The 24838-nt window shown below is 37.2% G+C and overlaps 1 protein-coding gene across 1 annotated transcript in view; it reads right to left on the bottom strand.

Annotated features, from left to right (window-relative positions):
* Positions 1-5673: 5673 nt before the first annotated feature.
* Positions 5674-24838, bottom strand: part of LOC128635842 (uncharacterized) — a 52997-nt gene continuing 33832 nt past the window's right edge. The window contains exons 3-4 of the mRNA XM_053688955.1: positions 14266-14395; positions 5674-6953 (exon numbers count right to left, since the gene is read on the bottom strand). Coding sequence (XP_053544930.1) covers positions 6364-6953; positions 14266-14395 — 720 coding nt within the window. The 3' untranslated portion in view covers positions 5674-6363. The remainder of the gene's footprint in view (positions 6954-14265; positions 14396-24838) is intronic.

Here is a 24838-nt window from a genome sequence, read left to right as displayed (position 1 = left end):
GGATATAAAAGTTCAAAAAGAAAATACTATAATGCGTTAGAGCATTTTTATTATTGTACTATTGTTTGCACATAACTATTTGTTTAAACCCTAAATATAAATTAAACACATAGTTAAAGCCAGTGTCAGAGCAGCAATGCAGTACTGCAAACCAGCCAATGACACCAGTTTGCATACAGCATGCAAATATGTAAGCACCCCTGGGAGACGGCTGAAATATAATTTTCATCATAATATTTACATTTAAGTTAAAAAAATAACAACACTGTAAAATAAGTTCTTATGGCTTGTTATACCAGATTCAGAGTATTTAATGTATGGGAAATTATTCCTTTAAATTTATTTTTTTATTTGAAATGTCTAGTTTTGCTCACTGAAACCACAAACCTTTGTTGTAAAAAAGCATTTCAATTTAAATAGGCTGAGTCTGCAGGAAACATAGTTCTACTTATTTAGTCTTTCTGTATGTTTCCACAAAGGCTAACTATTTAAATTGCAATAATAAACCCAAAGGAGCGATTTACCCATAATCTTATACTGTGTGTGGTATAAAAAGTATTTGGGAACACATTAAAGTGAGAAAAAAAGTACAGGGTACATTTGATTCTTTTCTGTACCTTATTCACACAGTATAACATTAAATGTCATAATAAAAAAATAATCTTCTTTATTACATAATGCTGTTACATTGATCAGAGTATTTAAGTGTCACTCTCATATTGTTTCACAATTATACAATATACATCAGATTCTTTTAATAAAATAAAAATGTAATTACTGTGCATTCTGATTTTTGTTAATATAACTAATAGGTCACACATATATACCTTTCTCTTAGTTTTCTCTCAAAAGCTCTTTGGCTTGAAATCTGAGTTTTTTCCCCCCCGTAGCAATTTATTATTTGACCGGTATTAATGAATAAAGCGGTGTCTCAACATTTTATTTAATGTTCATTACTTTTAAAGGGACAGTCTAGTCAGAAGTAAACTTTCATGATTCAGCTAGGGCAATTTTAAACAACTTTTCAATTTACTTTTATCATTGTTTGCTTTGTTCTCTTGGTATTCTTTGTTGAAAGCTAAACCTAGGTAGGATCATATGCTAATTTCTAAGCCTTTAAAGGCTGCCTCTTATCTCAGTGCATTTAGAACAGTTTTTCAAAGATAGAGAGCGCTAGTGCATGTGTGTCATATAGATAACATTGTGCTCACTCCTGTGGAGTCAGCACCTATTGGTTAAAATGCAAGTCTGTCAAAAGCACTGAAATAAGGGGCCGTCTGCAGAGCCTTAGATACAAGGTAATCACAGAGGTAAAAAGTATATTAATATAACTGTGTTGGTTGTGCAAAACTGGGGAACGGGTAATAAAGGGATTATCTTTTTAAGCAATAAACATTCTGAAGTAGACTGTCCCTTTAATGTATTTTTAAACATTTTTAAATTCCCATTACCCATTTATTTTCTATGTGTTTGTGACACCCCAGGGCTACATTAATGTAAAGTTCCCAGCTGTCCTGTATTTTGCAGGGCAGTGCTGATACAGAAGCTTTGTCTCACTGTCCTTCTGGCCTCTTGTTATGTCCCAGGTTTTATAATGAAACTTTAGACTGTGAAACCCTTCCCAGAAATGCACAACCCCATCTTCTTCCCAGACTCAAACAGGCACCTCCCTCAAATTACCTTGACTCCACCCCATTTCCCTCACTCTGCCCCCTTGTCTCCACACAATATTAAATTATGTGATTAATGGACCATTAAATGCAGAATACATACATAATAAAAAAGACAGAGCAATAGCACTTACTTTAAAATTTAAATGAGCAGTAGTTTTTTTTATGACAAATGTCAACATTTGGCCATGAGCCAATCACAGACTCATATTCATATTATTCATATACAATGTGAAATCTTGCACATGCTCAGTAGTAGCTGGCGCCTCAGAAAGTGTGCTTATAAAAAGACTGTGCACATTCTGCACAGCCTTTTTTAAACAAATTGACACACAATCATTTTTAGAAATTTAAAATATTGCCTCCATTTCCCTGCCACACTGTATCATGTGACTACCATCAGCCAATTACTGACTCTTGCACATGCTCAGTAGGAACTGGTGTCTAAGATAACGCATATAAAAAACCGAACACAAATCGATAATGGAAGTCAGTTGGAAATTTGTTTAAAATTGTATGCTCTGTCTTAATCATGAAAGTTTAATTTTATCTTTAGTGTCCTTAAAGGGAATTAAATGCACACAGATTAATTACATCTTTGAATAGAAACATATTTGCAATATACAAGTGTTGGCAAAAATGTTTCTAGTAAAGGTTATCACTGTTTTAGTGTTGTCATTCTTCTCTGCATGTAAAGCATAGCTAGATATTCTCAGTGCACCAGCATTTTAAATACTGCAGCTGCTCAGAGCACAAGTGGGGCTTGTATCATGTCAGCAATTAACAATTCGATTATTACCAGATGGTAAAAGCACCTTAGACTCTGTGAGCAAGTGCTCTTGAAACATGTATAACTTTTACAAGAAGCATTTTTGTGAATTCCAATTTTGGCTGGACTGTCCCTTTAATAATGAACGGAGCTCTAGCCTCTCTTGGTGGGGTGATATATCTCAGTTTAGCATAACCATACTGTAACTTAAAAACTGTAATCAATTTATTGCTGGTTTGTTTTAACCCTTCAGCTTCTGGAATGGGGCTTCAACATATGCCCATTTCTAGAAAGCGAAGTTGTAAAGTTCATTGACAAATAACCAGTGATCGAAGAGGTATAGAACATGAAACGGAAGTGACATTTTTTCCTAATTTGTATGAAACTTCATGAGTCAGGGAGAGCATGCCATTTTAAATCACTTTCCAGTTTATTACTATTATATCATTAGTTTTTTTCTATTGGCATCCTTTGTTGAAAAGCATACCTAGGTAGGCTTAGTAGCAGCAATACACTACTAGGAGCAAGCTGCTGATTGGTGGCTGCACATATATGCCTCTTGTGATTGGCTCACCTGATGTGTTGAGCTAGCTCTCAGTAGTGCATTGCAGCTCCTTCAACAAAGGTTACCAAAAGAATGAAGTACAATTGGAAGTGGTTTAAAATTGTATGTTATATCTGAATCATGAACAAAAAAATTGGGGTTTCAGGTCCCTTTAAAAGGACAGTGTAGTATTTTTTTTTTTGTTGCAGCTAAATGAATATTTTTAAAATATACATTTTTTTTCTAAGAATTTCCAGTGCTTACAGTAAAACTTAAAAACTCAATTTTTATAAATGTGCCGGCATACTGCTGCTCACCAATACAGGTGTGGGAGCCTATTTAGGTGTACTTTTCAACAAAAGGTACTAAGAGAACAAAGTTAATTTGATGTTAATTTAAAGGGACATGAAACCCAAAGTGTTTCTTTCATGATTCAGACAGTGCATGTCAATACAATTTTCCAAATTACTTCTATTATCAAATTTACTTCATTTGCTTGAACTCCTTTGTTGAAGGAGAAGTAATGCCCTTCTCGGAGCTTTATGAAAACACAAGAGAGAAATGTGTGTAGCCACCAGTCAGCTGCAGCATTGGAAATTGGAAAGTTGCTTAAAATTGCATGTTCTTTCTGAATCATTAAAGTTTAGCTTTGAGTTAACTGTCCCTTTAAAATTGAAACAACTCTAAAACTGTCCAGATCATGAAAATGTAATTTAGAATAAAGGGATATTGCACTAACAAATAATAACCTATCCTGTTACAAAAGAGCAACATTTACATGTGACTGAGAAACAAATAATACTGCAGCATGTGTTTTATATTTCCTACTAATCCTCATTGACCAATAATGACAACGGCCTCCACTTTACTGGTCAGTAGGGACACCCTTTACAATTGGAACAAGAAAACAGATTAAGGGCAAGACTACGAGTGGAGTGCAAATTATTGCTTGGCACGGAAGCTTTGCGCTCATGAGAACGCACTTCCATAGGCTCCAATGTGAGCCTCATTCTGATGCATCAGACACGACATGAGAACTAGCGTATATACATATATATTTATGTGTTAGTATGTACATATATATTTATGTGTTACTATGTGTATATACATATATATTTATGTGTTACTATGTGTATATACATATATATTTATGTGTTAAAATGTGTATATACATATATATATATGTGTTACTATGTGTATATACATATATATTTATGTGTTACTATGTGTATATACATATATATTTATGTGTTACTATGTGTATATACATATTTATGTGTTAAAATGTGTATATACATATATATTTATGTGTTAGTATGTGTATATACATATATATTTATGTGTTAGTATGTGTCTATACATATATATTTATGTGTTACTGTGTGTATATACATATATATTTATGTGTTAGTATGTGTCTATACATATATATTTATGTGTTACTGTGTGTATATACATATATATTTATGTTTTAGTATGTGTATATACATATATATATATATATATATATTTATGTGTTACTATGTGTATATACATATATATTTATGTGTTAGTATGTGTATATACATATATATATTTATGTGTTACTGTGTGTATATACATATATATTTATGTGTTACTATGTGTATATACATATATATTTATGTGTTAGTATGTGTATATACATATATATATTTATGTGTTAATATGTGTATATACATATATATTTATGTGTTATTATGTGTATATACATATTTATTTATGTGTTACTATGTGTATATACATATATATTTATGTGTTACTATGTGTATATACATATATATTTGTGTTAATATGTGTATATACATATATATTTATGTGTTAGTATGTGTATATACATATATATATTTATGTGTTAGTATGTGTATATACATATATATATATTTATGTGTTAATATGTGTATATACATATATATTTCTGTGTTAGTATGTGTATATACATATATATATATTTATGTGTTAATATGTGTATATACATATATATTTATGTGTTAAAATGTGTATATACATATATATTTATGTGTTACTATGTGTATATACATATATATTTATGTGTTATTATGTTTATATACATATATATTTATGTGTTACTATGTGTGTATATATATATATATATATATATATATATGTGTGTTAGTATGTGTATATACATATATATTTATTTGTTAATATGTGCATATACATATATATTTATGTGTTCATATATTTATATACACATATTAACACATAAATATATATGTATATACACATATTAACACATAAATATATAGGTATATACACATAGTAGCACAAATATATATATGTATATACACATAGTAACACATAAATATATATATGTATATACACATAATAACACAGAAATATATATGTATACAAGCATATACATATATATTTACAGGGATAACACAGTCCCCATAGACCACAATGTAGAGGCACTTTTAACCCTTAAAAACTGTTTTGTGAAGTTTTTCTTATTAAAAAAAAGCTAATTTTTTTTTAAATAAAAAACTACAATTTACTTTATTTTGGAGGCAATTGGGGGATAAGCTGAAAATTAACCATATTAATTTTGGTTAATTTTCAAAGTGCTAATTGCTACCGCGAACTCACAGTAGCAATAACCAGGCACTTGTAATGGCTGGTTAATTATTGTGTCTTATAAACGGGAAAATCGCCCGTTTATGTGTGCGTGATAAATAACCATCATTTACAAGTGCCTGGTTATTGCTACTGTGAGTTCGCGGTAGCAATTAGCACTCCGAAAAATAAGCGCTCCACTTGCAATCTAGCCTTTAAAGGGACTTGAAACCCAAAAATGTTCTTTCTTGATTTGGAACTTTCCAATTTACTTATATTATTTAATTTGCTTCTTTCTCTTGTTATCCTTTGCTGAAATGTTTATCTAGGTAAGCTCAGGAGCAGCAAAACACCTAGGTTCTAGCTGCTGATTGGTGACTGCATATATATTGATTGTCATTGTCTCACCCATGTGTTCATTTAGAAACCAGTAGTGCATTGCTGCTCCTTCAAATAAGCATACCTAGATAACAAAGAAAAAATGATAATAGGAGTAAATTAGAAAGTTGCTTAAAATTGTTGTTGTATCTGAATCATGTAATAAAAAATGTGGGTTTCCTATGCCTTTAATGTCCCTTTAATCAGGACAGAAAACATTCTGGAATACCTGTTCTTTAGATAAAATCAAGAAAAATGTTGATTGCATTATCGATTTTAAAAAAAGAACTTTACATCACAAAAAGTAATATGGTTCCATGTTTCTGCCCAATAACTTAAGTTTAGAATATATGGCAGATAGATAAATCCATGTAGGCGTCATCAGACATGTTCTAAAGTTGACTTGATTAGAATTTAACCAGTTCAGATTCAGTCAATGCTTCATGTCCATCAGTAAGTTCAGAAGAGGGTAGGGAGACAGCGCCCCCCCATGAGAGGTGCTGGGTTTGTTCACAGTTCTTTGTAGAGGAGCTTTGGTCTTTGCAATGTTGGGTATCAGATACGTTTTTTACAACGGGATTGCTTTGTTTTTTATTCAGTAAACCCAGTTTCTGTAGCGCTTCCTGTCTTGGAGACATCAGATTCCGTGAAACCTGAGGTTGCTGCTTGGAAGTAACAGATAATTCAGATCCCTTTGGATTTTCATCAAAGGAAGAATTGTTCTGGTGTTGAATAAATCGAGCCCTTAATTCCTTCACATTCACACCAGACCTCATTATGGTATCGAATTTTCTCAAGTGGCTCGGATGAGAACTTGCTAATCTGGGAGATACCTCAGGTGTGACTGTAATGGAGCAACCTGGACAGTCTTCTGAGAAAGACTTGATAATCTTCATTTTTATGGGTGATGGGTCCGGCTTGGTTTTACCCAGTGATGTGGAACTTTCATTCAGTCCCTTTGGGATTTTGCCAGATATAGCAAATGATTGACTGTTATCTGCAGAGAAACAAGAAATACAATTGATAGTTTAAGATTACCAACTCATTTTACTGTCAGGTCACACTTGTTGCTTTTGAATATAGCAAAGAGCAGCACCTTCTGTTTAAAGGGACATTCAAGTCAAAAGTAAAGGAACAATAAGCACCAATGGTAAACTACATGATTTTAAACCTTCATATCTGAGAATAATTTTGCAGCTTCATTTTGTCAAATGAGTATATTGTTTTAGGTTTATTCTTTTCACAGATTTCCCTGTCCCCCAGAACAAAAGAATCCTTGCTAACCAATCACAAACTAATATTCAGATATAACACAAACTCAGTTTGCACATGTGCAGTTGAGAGAGACTGGGAAAGCCTTCTCTTATCTCTTCCCTTAAAGGGACAGTCTACACTCATCTTAAAGTCTTACTTTAGATGAAGCTACAAATATAATAATAGCAGTAACAGTAAAAAAAAGTTATTTGTTTCTGGTTACTTTGAAATGGCAGCCAAGCTCCGCCTACTGATGACATCACGACCTGGGCTGCATTAAAGGCTTCACTAGTTATAAAAGATTGTAAAGATGGGTAAATGTAGCCACCAATAAGCAAGCGATACCCTGGGTGCTGAACAAAAAAATGGGCCGGGCTCCTAAGCTTTACATTCCTGTTTTTTTCAAATAAAGATACTAAGAGAACAAAGAAAAACTGATGATAGGAGTAAATTAGAAAGTTGCTTAAAATTGCTGCTCTATTTGAATCATAAAAGAAAAAAAATTGGTTCAGTGTCCCTTTAACCTACTAATTATGTTCTGCTATTGTTCTCTTATAAGGATTTATTATGCATTGTTGATACATTATACTTTATGCACTTTGTTGCGCTTATCTTTATTAATACATTTTATAAGTATACAGCACATCTTGATGTCTAGAAAACAGTATTTAGATCAATTTCCCACGTCTTTTGCCAATTCCTAAATCCAAAAGTCATAGTTCTGCTGCAAAGGATGAAACGAGTGGTATCTGCTGTGCTTGTGACACATCCTGCAGTATGACAAACCATCCCCAAAACGTTATGTTAGCCTAATAAAATCTATCATCCCTCAAACAATTTAAAGCATAAATGATTTATCAGTAACTCACACCTGCTACCCACAAAAAAATATAAAGTTTTAGTTTAACTTTACCCCAAATTGTTTCACGTTAGTAGTGAAAGTGACAGTTAATACAAGTGGGAAGAAACCAAAGAAAGTTTGTCCTTAGCCAAGTGCATTTCCTGCCTATCTGTCAGGGGTGCAACCTGAGACAGAATCTCATTATTCAGTACATTAAGTTAAATACATTTTTAATGTTCCAGTGAAACCATTTTTGCAGCGATACCGGCAGTCTCTCCTTCAGGCATTCAGTTCTATAGATTTTGGCAGCAAGTCTTAGAACAAAAGACCTTGTGAGGTCAGCTTGGGAATGCATAGGAGAGAGGAACCATTAACCAAGTAGCAAACATACGGCTTCTTTAGATGTTTTTGTCTTACTGGTAACGGCCTCCCTGCCAGAAGGACATATGATAACATATAGGGCACAACTCTGTATCACTGATATACCTATGACATCACAGCCCTTTGTTAGGGAAAGCTATATTATACCCAGGGTGTTAGCTGAGCTGTAAAATACTCATTGTGTATAAAATCCTATTGTGATCGCCCTACACATACTAAACTGCCTGATGGTTATGTGTTGATGTAAGCATTCCTTACATTGGTTAAAGGGACAAAGTTAAACCTTTATGATTGTTTTATCATTCAGATAGAGAGTGCAGTTTTAAGAGACTTTCCATTAACAGATTTTGCACAATTATTTTATATGCACACTTTCTGAGGCCCTAGTTCCTACAGCTCCTACTGAGCATGTGGAGGAGTTCACAGTATATATGTTTATGAGTTTGTGATTGGCTGATGGCTGTCACATGATACAAAAGGCCAGCAAATTGAAGTACATTTTAAAATATGTATTTTGCACAATTTATCTGATTACCAGTCTCTTCCATGACTGCCTCCATAATCTCTCTACACCATGTTAATCTTGTTCCTATCTGTTAGTACAGGTTTCGTCTTTAGATTTATTCTGATAATTTACACTGACCATTTATCTGACTCTCTCTCACACACATTCTGTGCCATCTCATTCACATTGTTTTAAAGGGACATAAATCCCAACACATTTCTTTCATGATTGTTATTTCTTACTTTCTTTTGATGCTTCAGGTGCAGTGTAATTTAACCCTTTCCTGTTGGGGTTAAAGTGTCTACATTGGAACAACTGTTCCGATGTAAACAATTTGAAATCTCGCGATCGTGCAAGTGATCACTAGATATCAATGATGGGACCGCGTCAGGGGGCATCCCTATGATGCTAGGTACACCCTCCAGACCGCAATCACATCAGGGAAGCGCCAGTGAAAGCCACCTGGTTAGGACGTTGTATTCCGTCCATCGGCATTAAAGCCCAGAAAAATTCGGATGGAATACAACGTCGTTAAAAGGTTAAAAACCTAAATGAAAGCTTTCCAATAATCTTATATCATCAAACTTACTTCGTTCTCTTGGTATACTTTATTGAAAAGCAGGTAGGAAGGTGTAGGAGCGTGCAATAGACTGGATCATTATATGGCAGCAATTTTATAACTATGTTATATATTTGCAAGAACAGTAGGTGGCAGCAGTGTTTCCTATCATGTGCTGCTCCAGAAATGTGTACGTTGCCTATCTAGATATCACTCCAACAAAGAATAACACGAGAACAAAGTAAATTTAATAAAAGTAAATTGAAAACTTTTTTTTTAAATTGTGTGCTCTGTATAACTCAGAAAATAAATATTGTGTTTCATATCTATTTAAAGCCTCTCTACCTGTAGTTCACTTTGTATAAAGTGCGTAAACTACTGATTGTGCTCAAGGGCAGGGTATGTGTTTATTTCAGTATTTTATTTTCTGTAATGAGCCCTTACAAATGTAACCTACTCTTAGTTCCCTGGTTAGTGTAAACAATGTAATGTACCCCATGAATGTACTAAACGTTTGTACAGTGCTGTGTGATAAGTTGGCACTTAAAGGGACAGTCTACAATAGAACTGTTATTGTTTAAAAAGATAAATAATCCCTTTATTACCCATTCCTCAGTTTTGCATAACCAACACAGTTATATTAAAGTGAATGTAAACTTTCATGAATTAGTGCCCGGGTTGTAAAAATGCTATTAAAAACATGGGCACTTTCATTCATGAAAGTTTATATTGCAGCGCATTTTTACAAATACTTACCTTTCTCTTCAGCAAAGCCGGATCGGCGATCCCCCGCCCGCAGCTCCTCTGTACTTACACAACAATGACGAAACCGGCTTTCTCCAATCACAGCGTGGCACCACGAGATGGTGATTGGAGGAAGCCGGTTTTGTCATTGGTGACGTAAGTACAGAGGAGTTGCGGGCGGGGGATTGTCGATCTGGCTTTGCTGAAGAAAAAGGTAAGTATTTGTAAAAATATGCTGCAATGTAAAGTTTCACGAATGAAAGGGCCCCTGTTTTTAATAGTAATTTAAAAAAAACGGGCATTAATTCATGAAAGTTTACATTCCCTTTAATATACTTTTTACCTCTGTGATTACCTTGTATCTAAGCCTCTGCAGACTGCTCCCTGATCACATGATTTTTTTTATCTATCTATTGACTTGCATTTAGTACTGTGTTGTGCTAAATCTTAGCCCCTTAATGACACACGTCGTACAGGGTACGTCATACACAAACTGGTCTTTAAAGACCAGAGACGTACCCTGACCGCTTCCAGCTGCTTTCAAGGTATTGCTGTGATGCCTCGATATTGAGGCATCACTGCAATATCTTTTTTGGCACACCGATGTAGAGAGGGCCACTCTGTGGCCCTCTCTGCATCGGCCAGCGATGGTGCCGATCGTTGGTGGGTGGGAGCAGCTGCAGGGAGGTGGGCGGGCGGCCCATCGCTGGACTAGTTCCGGCAAGGTGGGCGGGAGCGTGCGCGCGTGCACGAGGCGCGCGTGCGCGTGCACGATGGGAGTGCACGATCACTCATATTTCTATGGGAGAGGGAGGAGGGAGAGGGAGTTAGAGGGGAAATATTTATTTGTAAAGGGGATCTGGGAGGGGTAGGAGGTACTAGATTGAGGGGGGGGGGGGCAGCTACACTACAGAAAAATGGGGTTAAATAAAAAATAAATAAAAAAAGCACATTTTGTTAAGAAATTGGCTACTGGCAGACAGCTGCCAGTACCTAAAATGACCACAAATAGGAAGAGGGGGAAGTAAAGAGAGCTGTTTGGGGGGGATCGTGGAGTTTGGGGGGTTAGGGGGGGACCTACACTGCAGAAACTATGAATGTATTTAAAAAAAAAAAATGTTTACAAAAAAAGGCTTTTATTTTAGTACTGGGGGGGGGGATGTGTCAGGTGGGAGACCGATCTCTACACTAAAGCAAAAGTTAACCCTACAATCTACCTAATTAACCCCTTAGCTGCTGGGCATAATACAAAGTGTGGTGCGCAGGGACATTTAGCTGCCTTCTAATTATCAAAAAGCAATTTAAAAGCCATATATGTCTGCTATTTCTGAATAAAGGGGATCCCAGAGAAGCATTTACAACCATTTGTGCCATAATTGCACAAGCTAATTGTAAATAATTTCAGTGAGAAACCTAAAGTTAGTGAAAAAGTTAGCGATTTTTTTTATTTGATCGCATTTGGCGGTGAAATGGTGGCATAAAATATACCAAAATGGGCCTAGATCAATACTTTGGGTTGTCTACTACACTACACGAAAGTTAAAATTACCCCTACAAGCTCCCTACAAGCTACCTAATTAACCCCTTCACTGCTAGACATAATACACGTGTTGTGCGCAGCAGCATATAGCAGCCTTCTAATTACCAAAAAGCAAAGCCAAATCCATATATGTCTGCTATTTCTCAAGAAAGGGGATCCCAGAGAAGCATTTACAACCATTTGTGCCATAATTGCACAAGCTGTTTGTAAATAATTTCAGTGAGAAACCTAAAGTTTATGAAAAAGTTAGTGAAAAAGTTAGTGATTTTTTTTATTTGATTGCATTTGGCAGTGAAATGGTGGCATGAAATATACCAAAATGGGCCTAGATCAATACTTTGGGTTGTCTACTAAAAAAAATATATACATGTAAAGGGATATTCAGGGATTCCTGGCAGATATCAGTGATCCAATGTAACTATCGCTAATTTTGAAAAAAAATGGTTTGGAAATAGCAAAGTGCTACTTGTATTTATTGCCCTATAACTTGCAAAAAAAAAACAAAGAACATGTAAACATTGGGTATTTCTAAACTCAGGACAAAATGTAGAGACTATTTAGCATGGGTGTTTTTTGGTGGTTGTAGATGTGTAACAGATTTTGGGGGTCAAAGTTAGAAAAAGTGTGTTTTTTTTAAATTTTTCCTCATATTTTATAATTTTTTATAGTAAATTATAAGATATGATAAAAATAATGGTATCTTTAGAAAGTCCATTTAATGGCGAGAAAAACGATATATAATATGTGTGGGTACAGTAAATGAGTAAGAGGAAAATTACAGCTAAACACAAACACTGCAGAAATGTAAAAATAGTCCTGGTCCTTAAGGGAAAGAAATTTAAAAATGGCCTTGTCCTTAAGGGGTTAAATAACCCCACGGGCGTCAGCACAATGTTATCTATATGGCACACATGAATTAGCAGTCTCCTGTTGTGAAAAGCTAATAAAAAGCATGTGATAAGAGGCTGTCTGTAGTGGCTTAGAAACAGGCAGAAATTTAGAGGTATAAATGTTATAAAGTATATTAATATAACAATGTTGGTTGTGCAAAGCTGGGGAATGGGTAGTAAAGGCGTTATCTATCTTTTTAAACAATAACAATTTTAGTGTAGACTGTCTCTTTAAAGGGACACCAAACCCAAAGTTTTTCTTAAATGATTCAGATAGAGCAGAATTTTTAAGCAACTTTCGAATTTACTCCTATTATCAAATTTTTTCTGCGTTCTCTTGCTATATACTTCTTTGGAAAAGCAGGAATGTAAGCTTAGGAGCCAACCCATTTTTGGGTCAGCACCTTGGTAGCGCTTGCTAATTGGTGGCTAAATGTAGCCCAAGCGCTACCCAGGGTTCTGAACCAAATATGGGCCGGCTCCTAAGCTTACATGCTTGCTTTTTAAATAAGAATACAAAGAGAACAAATAAATATTAATAATAGTAAATTAGAAAGTTGCTTAAAATTACTGCTCTAACTGAATAATAAAAAAAAAAAATTGGGTTTCATATCCCTTTAACTGACACATTTGTAACAATAATGCCCCATGCACATTACAAGCTCTCACTAAAACAGTGGTACCTTTTACTAGAAACATTTTTGCTAGTACAAGTGTACTGTAAAATGCCTCTGTTCGTAACCCAAATTCTTTTATTTCAGGTTTGAGCTTTATGCCCCTTTAATCCTATTGTGACTATTTTTATCTTCCCCTGTATATCATATTGCTGGCTAGATAGTTATGTAGTGTATACCAACTGGATCATTTACACCATTATTTTCACTGGACGGCCCCATGCAGATACCTTAGTGATGCAACTGGAATAACTCTAGGGTCACAGTGTCACCATGGACAGTTAAGTCACTTTTAGATCAATGTCTCAGATGTCATTGCCATTGGTGTTACAAATTCCTGTTTCTGAAATTCATGGAGTTATTAGCCACATTGAAAAAGGTTTACATGGATGGTAGAATCTAGTTATAAATATTTCACCTGGTAGTAATAATAATACAGACCAGCACAGAGCACAATCCAAAAAGAGGGTAATCCTTAGAGTGACTGCCACACTCAATAATGAATATCCAAGAGGTAATAAGGACGACTCCTCTGTAGTTAAAATCCAAATTTATTAGACATTCAGGATCAGACAAAAGACATGAGGTGTCACATGACTAAGGGGTATTGACCCCGAAACGTTGTGGTTTCTTTTGTCTGATCCTGAATGTTTAATAAATTTGGATTCTAACTACAGAGAAGTCGTCCTTATTACCTCTTGGATAAATATTTTACCTGCCAGCACTACAGCCTGCCCATTTGCTATTGTGAGCACACAAATGATAATAGATATCCTCTGGATGAGTCATTATAAACAGATTAGTCTGCATTTTATAGTTTCCTTAGTAACAATTATATCATAGGAACCCTGTTCCCATCACACCTGTCCTTTCCTTACATTTTACCTAAGATTCTAGCAGTTAGATAAAATAATTCTTTACCTTTACTATAGTTTACATGTTCATCATTGTTGCTATCTTGTTCTTCAGCATCAAGTGAATTGATTGTCTCTAGTAGATACTGAAGAGATTCCCGTTCTTCATCTGTGAGCTGCCAGAGGAAGGTATCATCCTAGCACAACAAGGTTTGTTTTAGTATCTAAAGTATAAATATGTATCCTCCCACAGGAATCCTAATAACATTTCTCTACAATTACAAACAACTTGTGAAATCTCTAGATGTCAACACTTTACATTATTCTATATAATAACACATATTTCTGAGGTATCACCGTATTTTGTAGAGGTTTATTGAACTAGTGCACAAAGGAAAACTAAAATTGATGTTATGATACAAGGTATTAAATATTTTTATTCCAGTGACAATTCTGTATACATCTGTCGATTAATGTGATTTATGATATATGAATCTTAGAAGCATTTTGCAAGTTATATTTTATCTTTGTTTTGTGAAATATTGTTTGATTATTTCACTGACTTCCCTATTGCACATAATAAAATAAAAATCACAACTAGTAACCAATCACAAGCTTGTGTCGCATGAATGCTCTTAGTTATTCACACAGTAGGTGAAATGGGGGGGGGGGGGGGTAAGACATTTCCTCTTCTCTTTAGCTGATTTAAAGGCAGTCTAATCAAAATAAAACTTTAGGCTCATATGCTAATTTCTTAGCCATTGAACTGCCTCTTATCTTAGTGCATTTGACAGTTTTTGACAGTTAGCGCTAGTTCATGTGTGTCATATAGATATCACTGTGCTCACTGCTGTGGAGTTGTTTAAGAGTCAGCAGTGATTGGCTAAAATGCATGTCTGTCAAATTAACTGAAAGAAGGAGCATTCTGCAGAGGCTTAGATACAAGGTAATCACAGAGGTAAAAAGTATATTAATATAACAGTGATGGTTATGCAAAACTGGGGAATGGGTAATAAAGGGATTATCTATCTTTTTAAACAATAACAATTCTGAAGTAGACTGCCCCTTTAACTCTTATTCTACTTAGTTAATTAATTATAATTTATTATTTTTCTTTTACAAGATATGACGAGTCCACGGATTTCATCCTTACTTATGGGATATCACCTCCTGGTCAGCAGGAGGAGGCAAAGAGCACCACAGCAGAGCTGTATATATAGCTCCTCCCTTCCCTCCCACCCAGTCATTCTCTTTGCCTGTGTTAGTGTAGGAAGAGCTAAAGTGAGGTGTTAGTTTAGATTCTTCAATCAAGATTTTTTTTTTTTTTTTAGTATTTGATGTATACTTTTTATTCAGTTTTAAATTTACAACATAAACAATAATCACCAATTCTCAGCAAAAATACATATACAAAAAGCAAAGAAAAGAAGAGGTCTCATGTTATAGAACTTGAGGATGGAATGTAAATAAGTGGCTTGAAAACGAAGTATAACATAATAGAATTCAAAAAATTTTCTTTCCTTTCTTCCCTTTCTTTTTCTTTTTAGAGTTCACAAATAATTAAAGCCATCAATTTTTTAAACAAGATTTCAGTTTGACCGTTGTCTATTCAACATCTACGGGGAGAGGGGATGGGGAAGGGCAGCACAGAGAGAAAGAGAAAAAAAAAAAAAAAAAAAAAGGGGGGGGCCTTTCTTACCAACGTCCTAGTAAAACTGTCTCGGAGTTTCTAAGGGGGTATATTAGATTATCTATTTCTTTCTGGGGGAAGATTTTAATGAATCTAGCCCATTTCTGGAAAAAGAGAGTTATTTCTCTTTCGGAAGTCAGAGTTATGTCCAACTGCTCAATGACGCATTGCTTTTTCATGTAATTTTTTACTTCTGATATACTCGGAGTTGAGGTATCTCGCCATTTATTAAGGATTAAATTCCTTTTGGCCAAAATTGTCATGTTTATTATTTTTTTAGAGTTATGAGTGGACGGGGATTCAACAAAGAAGATTACTTCTGCCAAGGAGAGAGAGAGAGAAGGCAATTTTATCGCCCTGGTAAGCCAAAATTCTAACTTCCGCCAAAACTGCGTTAATCGAGGACAGGTCCAAATCATATGGACTAAGTCCGCCGCTGGTAACGAACATTTTGGGCACACATTAAAGTTGAAATTATGCCATTTGAATCCTTTGAGCGGGGTATAATAGGTTCTATATAGTAACTTGATGTGTGATTCCCTCCAGCCAGCAGATAAGGTAGTTTGTGTTATCGTAACTATAGACTTTTCAACCTGGTTGGGCCCTATGTCTAAGTCTTGAGACAATAAATTCCATTTTTGCGTTATATAATCTAGATTAAATTCACCTTTCTGGCTGACCAACAGGTTATACCAGGTTGAAATAGAGAATAGGTTGTTTTTAACCAGGATAGGCCAACTATCTAATTTCCCCCAAGACCAGGACCAACCATATTTGCTAATAAGTAAAGAAAGATAATGCCTAGCCTGTAAGTACGCAAAGAAATCTTTATTGCTTAGTTTGAATTCCTGTTTTAAGGTCTCAAAAGTTTTAATTAGACGAGCCTCTTGGTTTATAAATTGTGCGAGGTAAGTCAGTCCGAGGCTATTCCATTTCTGGAAGACCTGCGATTGGGTACCTCTTTGGAATTCCGGATTGCCACATAATCCTTGAAATTTCGGGATGGATAGATCTATGCCTAGTTTATATCCTAGTTTTCTCCAAGCTTGTAATATTGTGTATATAGAGCTAAGGCATTTCACTTCCTTAGGAATCAGATGCAAAGGGCAATGAATTAAAGCTGTGGGATTATATGGATATAATATATTTATTTCAAGAGTATTATTCGTGAAGTAGTTCTTATTTAATAACCAATATAATACAGTTCGGGCTAGAAAAACCAAGCTGTAACTGCTGAGATCTGGTAGAGCCATGCCACCATACCTCCTGGGCAGATGTAATCTAGTAATCGAAATTCGGGGCCTTTTGCACCTCCATAAAAAGTACAGAAGAGCCTTACATAGACTCTTCCAGTCTTTAGTTTTCAAGATGACTGGTACATTTTGCAAAGGAAAAAGGATCTTAGGAAGAAGAACCATCTTGAAAAGAGCAATTCGACCCATTAATTGAGAGGGGAAAATTTTGCCAGTTCTTCATATACTCCTTTACCTTGATTAGGACTGGAGAGATATTAAGATCATACCATTCTCGTGGATTTGGCGAAACGTTGATGCCTAAATATCTAAAGTGAGATCTGACCTCATTAAAAGGTAAATCAGTCATAGATGTCTCACTTTTCCTAATCCACATTAACTCTGATTTGGCAAGATTAATTTTATATCCCGTAAAGGCTCCAAAGGAATTTGTGATCGAGAGTAATTTGGGGATATTAGATCTAGTATTTGAGACGTAGACCAGTACATCATCGGCATACAGAGCAATTTTTTGTTCCACTGACCCTATCTTTATACCTTGAAGATCTTTTCTTATTTTGAGGGCAAGAGGCTCAATAGCTAGGTCAAACAACAAAGGAGATAAGGGGCAACCTTGTCTGGTGCCCCTTTGAAGTTTAATTGGACCAGATTCTAGCTGATTAATAGAAAGTTTGGTTGATGAGTTTTCACAAAGACTTTTAATAAAGTATACAAAGTTATCCTTAAATCCGAAAGATAGCAAAGAAGACAGAATATGCCGATGATGTACTGAATCAAACGCCTTCTCTGCGTCAAGCGCTATTACCGCTAGATCCATTTGGTCTTGAGATGGTATTTTCTCAGAGTTGTTGAAGTAATCAAGGATCAGAAAGAGTTCTCTGATTTTAGCTGTTAAGTTGCGTTTATTTAGAAACCCCGCCTGGTCCTCATTGATGAGAGGCCCAATCTCGCTCTGTAATCTTTTAGCTAGGATCGAGGTCAATAGTTTGTAATCGGAGTTGAGTAATGCTATAGGCCAATAGGCCTCCTTTTTTAGAGGGTCTTTACCTTGTTTTAAGATTAGTGACGTAGTAGAGGCGGAGAAAGATATAGGAATGGGATTCCTCTCTATGTAAAAGTAATTAAAGAGTGTCTTCAAATGGGGAGTGACAATCAGTGCCAACATCTTATAAAACTCATTAGGCAATGAGTCTGGCCCAGGAGCTTTATCTGACCGGAGTTCCTTAATGGTTTGAAGGATCTCTTGATCCGAAATAGGGGCATTAATTTTATTTACTGCGTCTTCAGCAAGTACTGGATGGTCCAGTTCAATCAAGATTTTATTGTTTTTTAAATGGTGCCAGTGAGTACTATTTTTCTCAGGGGAGAGCATCAGGTGTTTACACAATGGGAACTGAGGAGATTCTATATTCTCTGTTCACTCTCCATGCTGGTGCTGCCCTGCTGATGGTCTTATCAGATATTACATAAGGCCCTGTTGTTCCCACAGATCTACAGGAGGTGATGACAAGAGACCTCTTCTTCGTGTGGGACAGATTAACATTGTGATCAACACTGCGGTATGTACAGTCTTTTTGTTTCTGGGGAGACAGTGTAGCTCAGAACAGACTGGTCGTTACTTGCTACAACACAAAAGGGGTTAAAATTAACTTACAAGTGTTATGCAACAAATTTCACTGTTATATTATTTATGTGTATTGCAGTGGGTGGTGTATATATATGGCCCGGTTTTATTAAGGCAAAAGAACCGGTAACTTTGATTTGCAGGCTGACGCTGGGGATTGGATTACGCTCTATGTCTACTTGGGAAGTTATTACTCCGTGGACGACAGTACACGTTACATTAAATGTGCCACAGTTTGAGGGGACACATTGGTATCACAGTCGGGTCTACCCGACATTAATATTGCCCACGCGGTTGTTTTTTTCTATGGACCAACAGTACATGGAGGTGTTTTTTCCCATACCGCCCACGAAGGGCAGGGCTTAGTTCGGGCGTTTAGTTGCGCACTTGCTTATACGGCTCCGACAGTACACGGAGGACTTAGGCAACAGTTATATTGGAGGCCCCGGTGTTTCCTATATCCGCTTGACCTCAGCTGCTCAAGATTGCAAGCGGTCCTAGGCGGCAGTTCACGGAGGTCGTTGGTCGTGAGGTAGGCGCCACAGTGGAGCTGTGGCTTTGTGCAGGGGTTAGCTTGTCATAACATACAAAGGGCTATTAATAACCTTAGGGTGGAATAAGTTAGATTATATAACTCCTAATTTCTACTTGCACGTTTTCAGTAAAATTTGCAGTAAAAATTTGCTTTTAAATTTTAAAGGCGCAGTACATATTTTGCCATTTATTTTTTTCTATACCACGACCAATATTGCACTTTGTTTTTCTTTTTATCATGGCTGACCATACTTATTCTATGTGTTTAGCTGCCAATGTGGAACCCCCTCTTACATTTTGTCCCTCATGTACACAGAGGGCTTTACAATTTAAAGAGCAAATCTTTTTCAAGGATATTATATCTAATGATGCTACTCAGTTTGATGAGACTCAGGGTATGCTGCAAACTTCTCCCAAAGCATCACAGCCTTTAACACCCACTCAACTGCATCCACCTCATTTACTCTGCAGGATACGGCGGCAGTTATGTCATCCACTCTTACAGAGTTTTTGTCTAAGTTGCCAGTATTGCAAGGCAAACATAGCAGAAGAGAGAACCAGGTGGTCCAGGCTTCTGATTCTTTGATGGCGATCTCCAAAGTACACTCTCAGGGTTCTGAAGTGGGAGGTAGGGAGGCTCTATCTGACGGGGAATTGTCTGATTCAGGAAGTACATTGCCCAAGACAGATTCGGACGTAATGTCCTTCAGATTTAAGCTCGAACATCTCCGTCTGTTGTTGCGGGAGGTTTTGCTGACTGTGACTCTATTGTGATCCCACCAAAGAAATTGTGTAAGATGGACAAATATTTAGAGGTCCCTTCTTATTCTGATGTTTTTCCGGTTCCTAAGAGAATTTCGGAAATTATTACACGGGAATGGGAAAGGCCAGGTATTCCGTTCTCACCTTCCCCTACCTTTAAGAAAATGTACCCTATAGCTGACACCGTTCGGGATTCTTGGCAGACGGTCCCTAAGGTGGAGGGAGCTATATCTACCCTGGCTAAGTGTACGACTATGCCTATTGAGGACAGCTGGGCTTTCAAAGACCCTATGGACAAGAAGATGGAGGGTCTTCTAAAAAAGCTGTTTATTCATCAAGGTTTTCTATTACAACCGACGGCCTGCATTGTACCGGTCACAACTGCAGCTGCCTTTTGGTTTGATGCATTAGAAGAGTCTCTTAAGACTGAGACTTCCTTAGAGGAAATTCTGGATAGAATAAAGGCCCTTAAGCTGGCAAATTCTTTTGTTACGGATGCCGCTTTCCAGATCGCCAAATTGGCGGCTAAGAGTGCAGGATTTGCCAATTTAAGGCGGGCAGAGCCTTATGGTTAAAATCTTGGTCTGTGGATATGTCCTCTAAATCCAAGCTTTTGGCTATTCCTTTCAAGGGTAAGACCTTATACGGACCTGACTTGAAAGAGATCATTTCTGACATTATGGGAGGTAAGGGTCACCTTTTACCTCAGGATAAAACATCTAAGCAGAGGGGCAGACAGAGAGTTCCATCCTTCAAGATGGAGACTATTCAGACAATTCTTCCATTGATCCAGGAGGGTCAATATATGACTACCGTGGACTTAAAGGATGCATACCTTCACATTCCTATCCACAAAGATCATCACCAGTTCCTAAGATTTGCTTTCCAGGACAAACATTTTCAGTTCGTGGCTCTACCATTCGGGCTGGCCACGGCACCCAGGATCTTCACGAAGGTTCTAGGATCTTTGCTGGCGGTTCTCAGACCGCGGGGCATTGCGGTGGTGCCTTATCTGGACGACATTCTGATCCAGGCGTCGTCTTATCAACTGACAAAGTCTCATACCGACATGGTTATGTCCTTTCTAAGGGCTCACGGGTGGAAGGTGAATCTAAAAAAGAGTTCACTAATTACACAGACAAGAGTTCCTTTCCTGGGAACTCTAATAGATTCTATATACATGAAAATCTTCTTGACGGATATCAGGAAGTTAAAGATTATGAATACATGCCGAGCCCTTCAGTCCAATCCTCGGCCTTCAGTGGCTCAGTGCATGGAGGTAATTGGATTGATGGTGGCGGCAATGGACATCATTCCGTTTGCTCGTTTTCATCTCAGACCTCTACAACTGAGCATGCTCAGACAGTGGAATGTAGACTATGCAAATTTATCTCCTAAGATAGCTCTGGATCAAGAGACAAGAGACTCTCTTCTTTAATGGTTGTTGCAGGATCATCTGTCCCAAGGGATGTGCTTCCGCAGACCCTCATGGATGATAGTGACAACAGATGCTAGTCTACTAGGATGGGGTGCAGTCTGGAATTCCCTGAAGGATCAGGGTGTGTGGACTCGATCAGAGTCTCTACTTCCAATCAATATTCTGGAATTGAGAGTGATATTCAATGCACTTCAGGCTTGGCCTCAGTTGGCTTTGGCCAAATTCATCTGGTTTCAGTCGGACAACATCACAACTGTGGCCTACATCAATCATCAGGGAGGAACAAGGAGTTCCTTAGCGATGACAGAAGTATCCAAGATAATTTGGTGGGCGGAGGCTCACTCTTGTTATCTTTCAGCATTCTACATCCCAGGAGTGGACAACTGGGAGGCGGAATTTTTGAGCAGACAGACATTTCATTCAGGGGAATGGGAACTCCATCCGAAGGTCTTTGCCACCCTGATTCTCAGGTGGGGCAGACCGGAATTGGATTTGATGGCGTCTTGTCAGAATGCCAAACTCCCGAGATACGGATCCAGGTCCAGGGATACTCAGGCTAAACTGATAGATGCCTTGGCAGTGCCTTGGTCGTTCAACCTAGCTTATGTGTTTCCACCGTTTGCTCTCCTGCCCCGGGTGATTGCATGAATCAAACAGGAAAGGGCTTCGGTGATTCTAATCCCTCCTGCGTGACCTCGCAGGACTTGGTATGCCAATCTGGTGGACATGTCCTCTCTGCCACCGTGGAAACTTCCATTGAGGCAGGACCTTCTCATTAAGGGATCCTTCCATCATCCGAATCTAGTTTCTCTGCAGCTGACTGCTTGGAGATTGAACGCTTGATTTTATCTAAGCAAGGGTTCTCTGATACGGTCATTGATACCTTAATCCAGGCACGTAAGCCTGTTACCAGAAAGATTTACCATAAGATATGGCGTAAATATCTTTAATGGTGCGAATCCAAGGGCTACTCATGGAGTAGGGTTAGGATTCCCAGGATTTTATCTTTTCTCCAAGAAGAATTGGAGAAAGGGTTGTCAGCAAGTTCCTTAAAGGGACAGATTTCTGCTTTGTCTATTTTACTTAACAAGCGTCTGGCAGATGTTCCAGACGTTCAATCCTTTTGTCAGGCTCTGACTAGAATCAAGCCTGTGTTTAGACCAATTGCTCCACCTTGGAGTTTGAATTTAGTTCTTAAGGTTCTTCAAGGGGTTCCATTTGAACCCATGCATTCCATAGATAATAAGTTGTTATCTTGGAAAGTTTTAGTTTTAGTTGCTATTTCTTCTGCTCAGAGAGTTTCTGAGCTTTCAGCTTTACAATGTGATTCCCCTTATCTTATTTTCCATTCTGATAAAGTGGTGTTACGTACCAAACCTGGTTTCCTTCCTAAGGTTGTTTCTAATAAGAATATTAATCACAAAATTGTTGTTCCTTCCTTGTGTCCTAATCCTTCTTCTAAGAAGGAGCGTCTGTTACAAAACTTGGACGTGGTCCGTGCCCTGAAGTTTTACTTGCAGGCGACCAAAGAATTTCGTCAATCATCTTCATTATTTGTTGTTTTTTTTCTGGAAAACATAGGGGCCAGAAAGCTACGGCTACCTCTCTTTCTTTTTGGCTGAAGAGTATCATTTGTTTTGCAAATGAGACTGCTGGACAGCAGCCTCCTGAAAGAATTGCGGCTCATTCTACTAGCGCTGTGGCTTCCTCATAGGCATTTAAAAATGATGCTTCTGTTGAACAGATTTGCAAGGCTGCAACTTGGTCGTCTCTTCACACTTTTTCCAAATTTTCCAAATTTGATACTTTTGCCTCGTCCGAGGCTGTTTTTGGGAGAAAGGTTCTTCAAGCAGTGGTGCCTTCCATTTAGGTTTCTGTCTTGTCCCTCCCTTTCATCCGTGTCCTATTGCTTTGGTATTGTATCCCATAAGTAAGGATGAAATCCGTGGACTCATCATATCTTGTAAAAGAAAAGGAAATTTATGCTTACCTGATAAATTTATTTCTTTTACGATATGACAAGTCCACGGCCCACCCTGTCATGTTCTAAGACAGGTCTTTATTTATTAAACTTCAGTCACCTCTGCACCTTGGCTTTTCCTTTCTCTTGAAAGAATGAAAATGAGGAGAAGCGCTAAAAAAGCTAAAGGTGCTAAACAGTTTAAAAATAATTGCTATGCAGACAAGATAGAAATAAATAGGATCAGTTTACTCGTTATAATTAAAACAAACAATTACATTGATATATGTCCTAAAAAAAGGAGAAGGAAAAGACATAGATCATTTAAGAATCGGACGTCTCCGATGTATAAAAAACACACAATAAAAACTGTTGTTGCCAATATACACCTTATCTCAGTATTATGAGGAAGAGGTCAGCATCAAATCTAAAGTCCTCAGATGATTCAAATGGAGAACCAAAGCCGGGTTAGTGTAGACCCGTTTTACCTTTAGGTGTACCGTCCATGTATCAAGAGGCACCTCCGTGAGGCGTGTACGTGTCCCGTGACGTCACAAATCGTGAGGCGTCGTCTCTGTATGGGCAATCCTATTGGTCAGGATAGCTTGAAGGTGAACTATAGCGGCCGCTATAATAGTAAAGATGGTGAACTCCGCTCTTAGTGCAGGATCGCACGCAGGGTCACAAAATAACCAGAATTCCTCTGCAGATCTAATAATGAAAGGACCATTAGTGTGTGACTAGAGACCGGCTTCACACACTAATGGTCCTTTCATTATTAGATCTGCAGAGGAATTCTGGTTATTTTGTGACCCTGTGTGGGATCCTGCACTAAGAGCGGAGTTCACCATCTTTACTATTATAGCGGCCGCTATAGTTCACCTTCAAGCTATCCTGACCAATAGGATTGCCCATACAGAGACGACGCCTCCCGATTTGTGACGTCACGGGACACGTACACGCCTCACGGAGGTGCCTCTTGATACATGGACGGTACACCTAAAGGTAAAACGGGTCTACACTAACCCGGCTTTGGTTCTCCATTTGAATCATCTGAGGACTTTAGATTTGATGCTGACCTCTTCCTCATAATACTGAGATAAGGTGTATATTGGCAACAACAGTTTTTATTGTGTGTTTTTTATACATCGGAGACGTCCGATTCTTAAATGATCTATGTCTTTTCCTTCTCCTTTTTTTAGGACATATATCAATGTAATTGTTTGTTTTAATTATAACGAGTAAACTGATCCTATTTATTTCTATCTTGTCTGCATAGCAATTATTTTTAAACTGTTTAGCACCTTTAGCTTTTTTAGCGCTTCTCCTCATTTTCATTCTTTCACTTATCTTTTTTCCCTAATTTGAGGGACTTTAGG

This window comes from Bombina bombina, chromosome 7, assembly GCF_027579735.1.
Source record: "Bombina bombina isolate aBomBom1 chromosome 7, aBomBom1.pri, whole genome shotgun sequence".
NCBI lineage: Eukaryota > Metazoa > Chordata > Amphibia > Anura > Bombinatoridae > Bombina > Bombina bombina.
The sequence above is the reverse complement of the archived record's forward strand: the minus strand, read 5'-3'. Positions and strand labels throughout refer to the sequence as shown.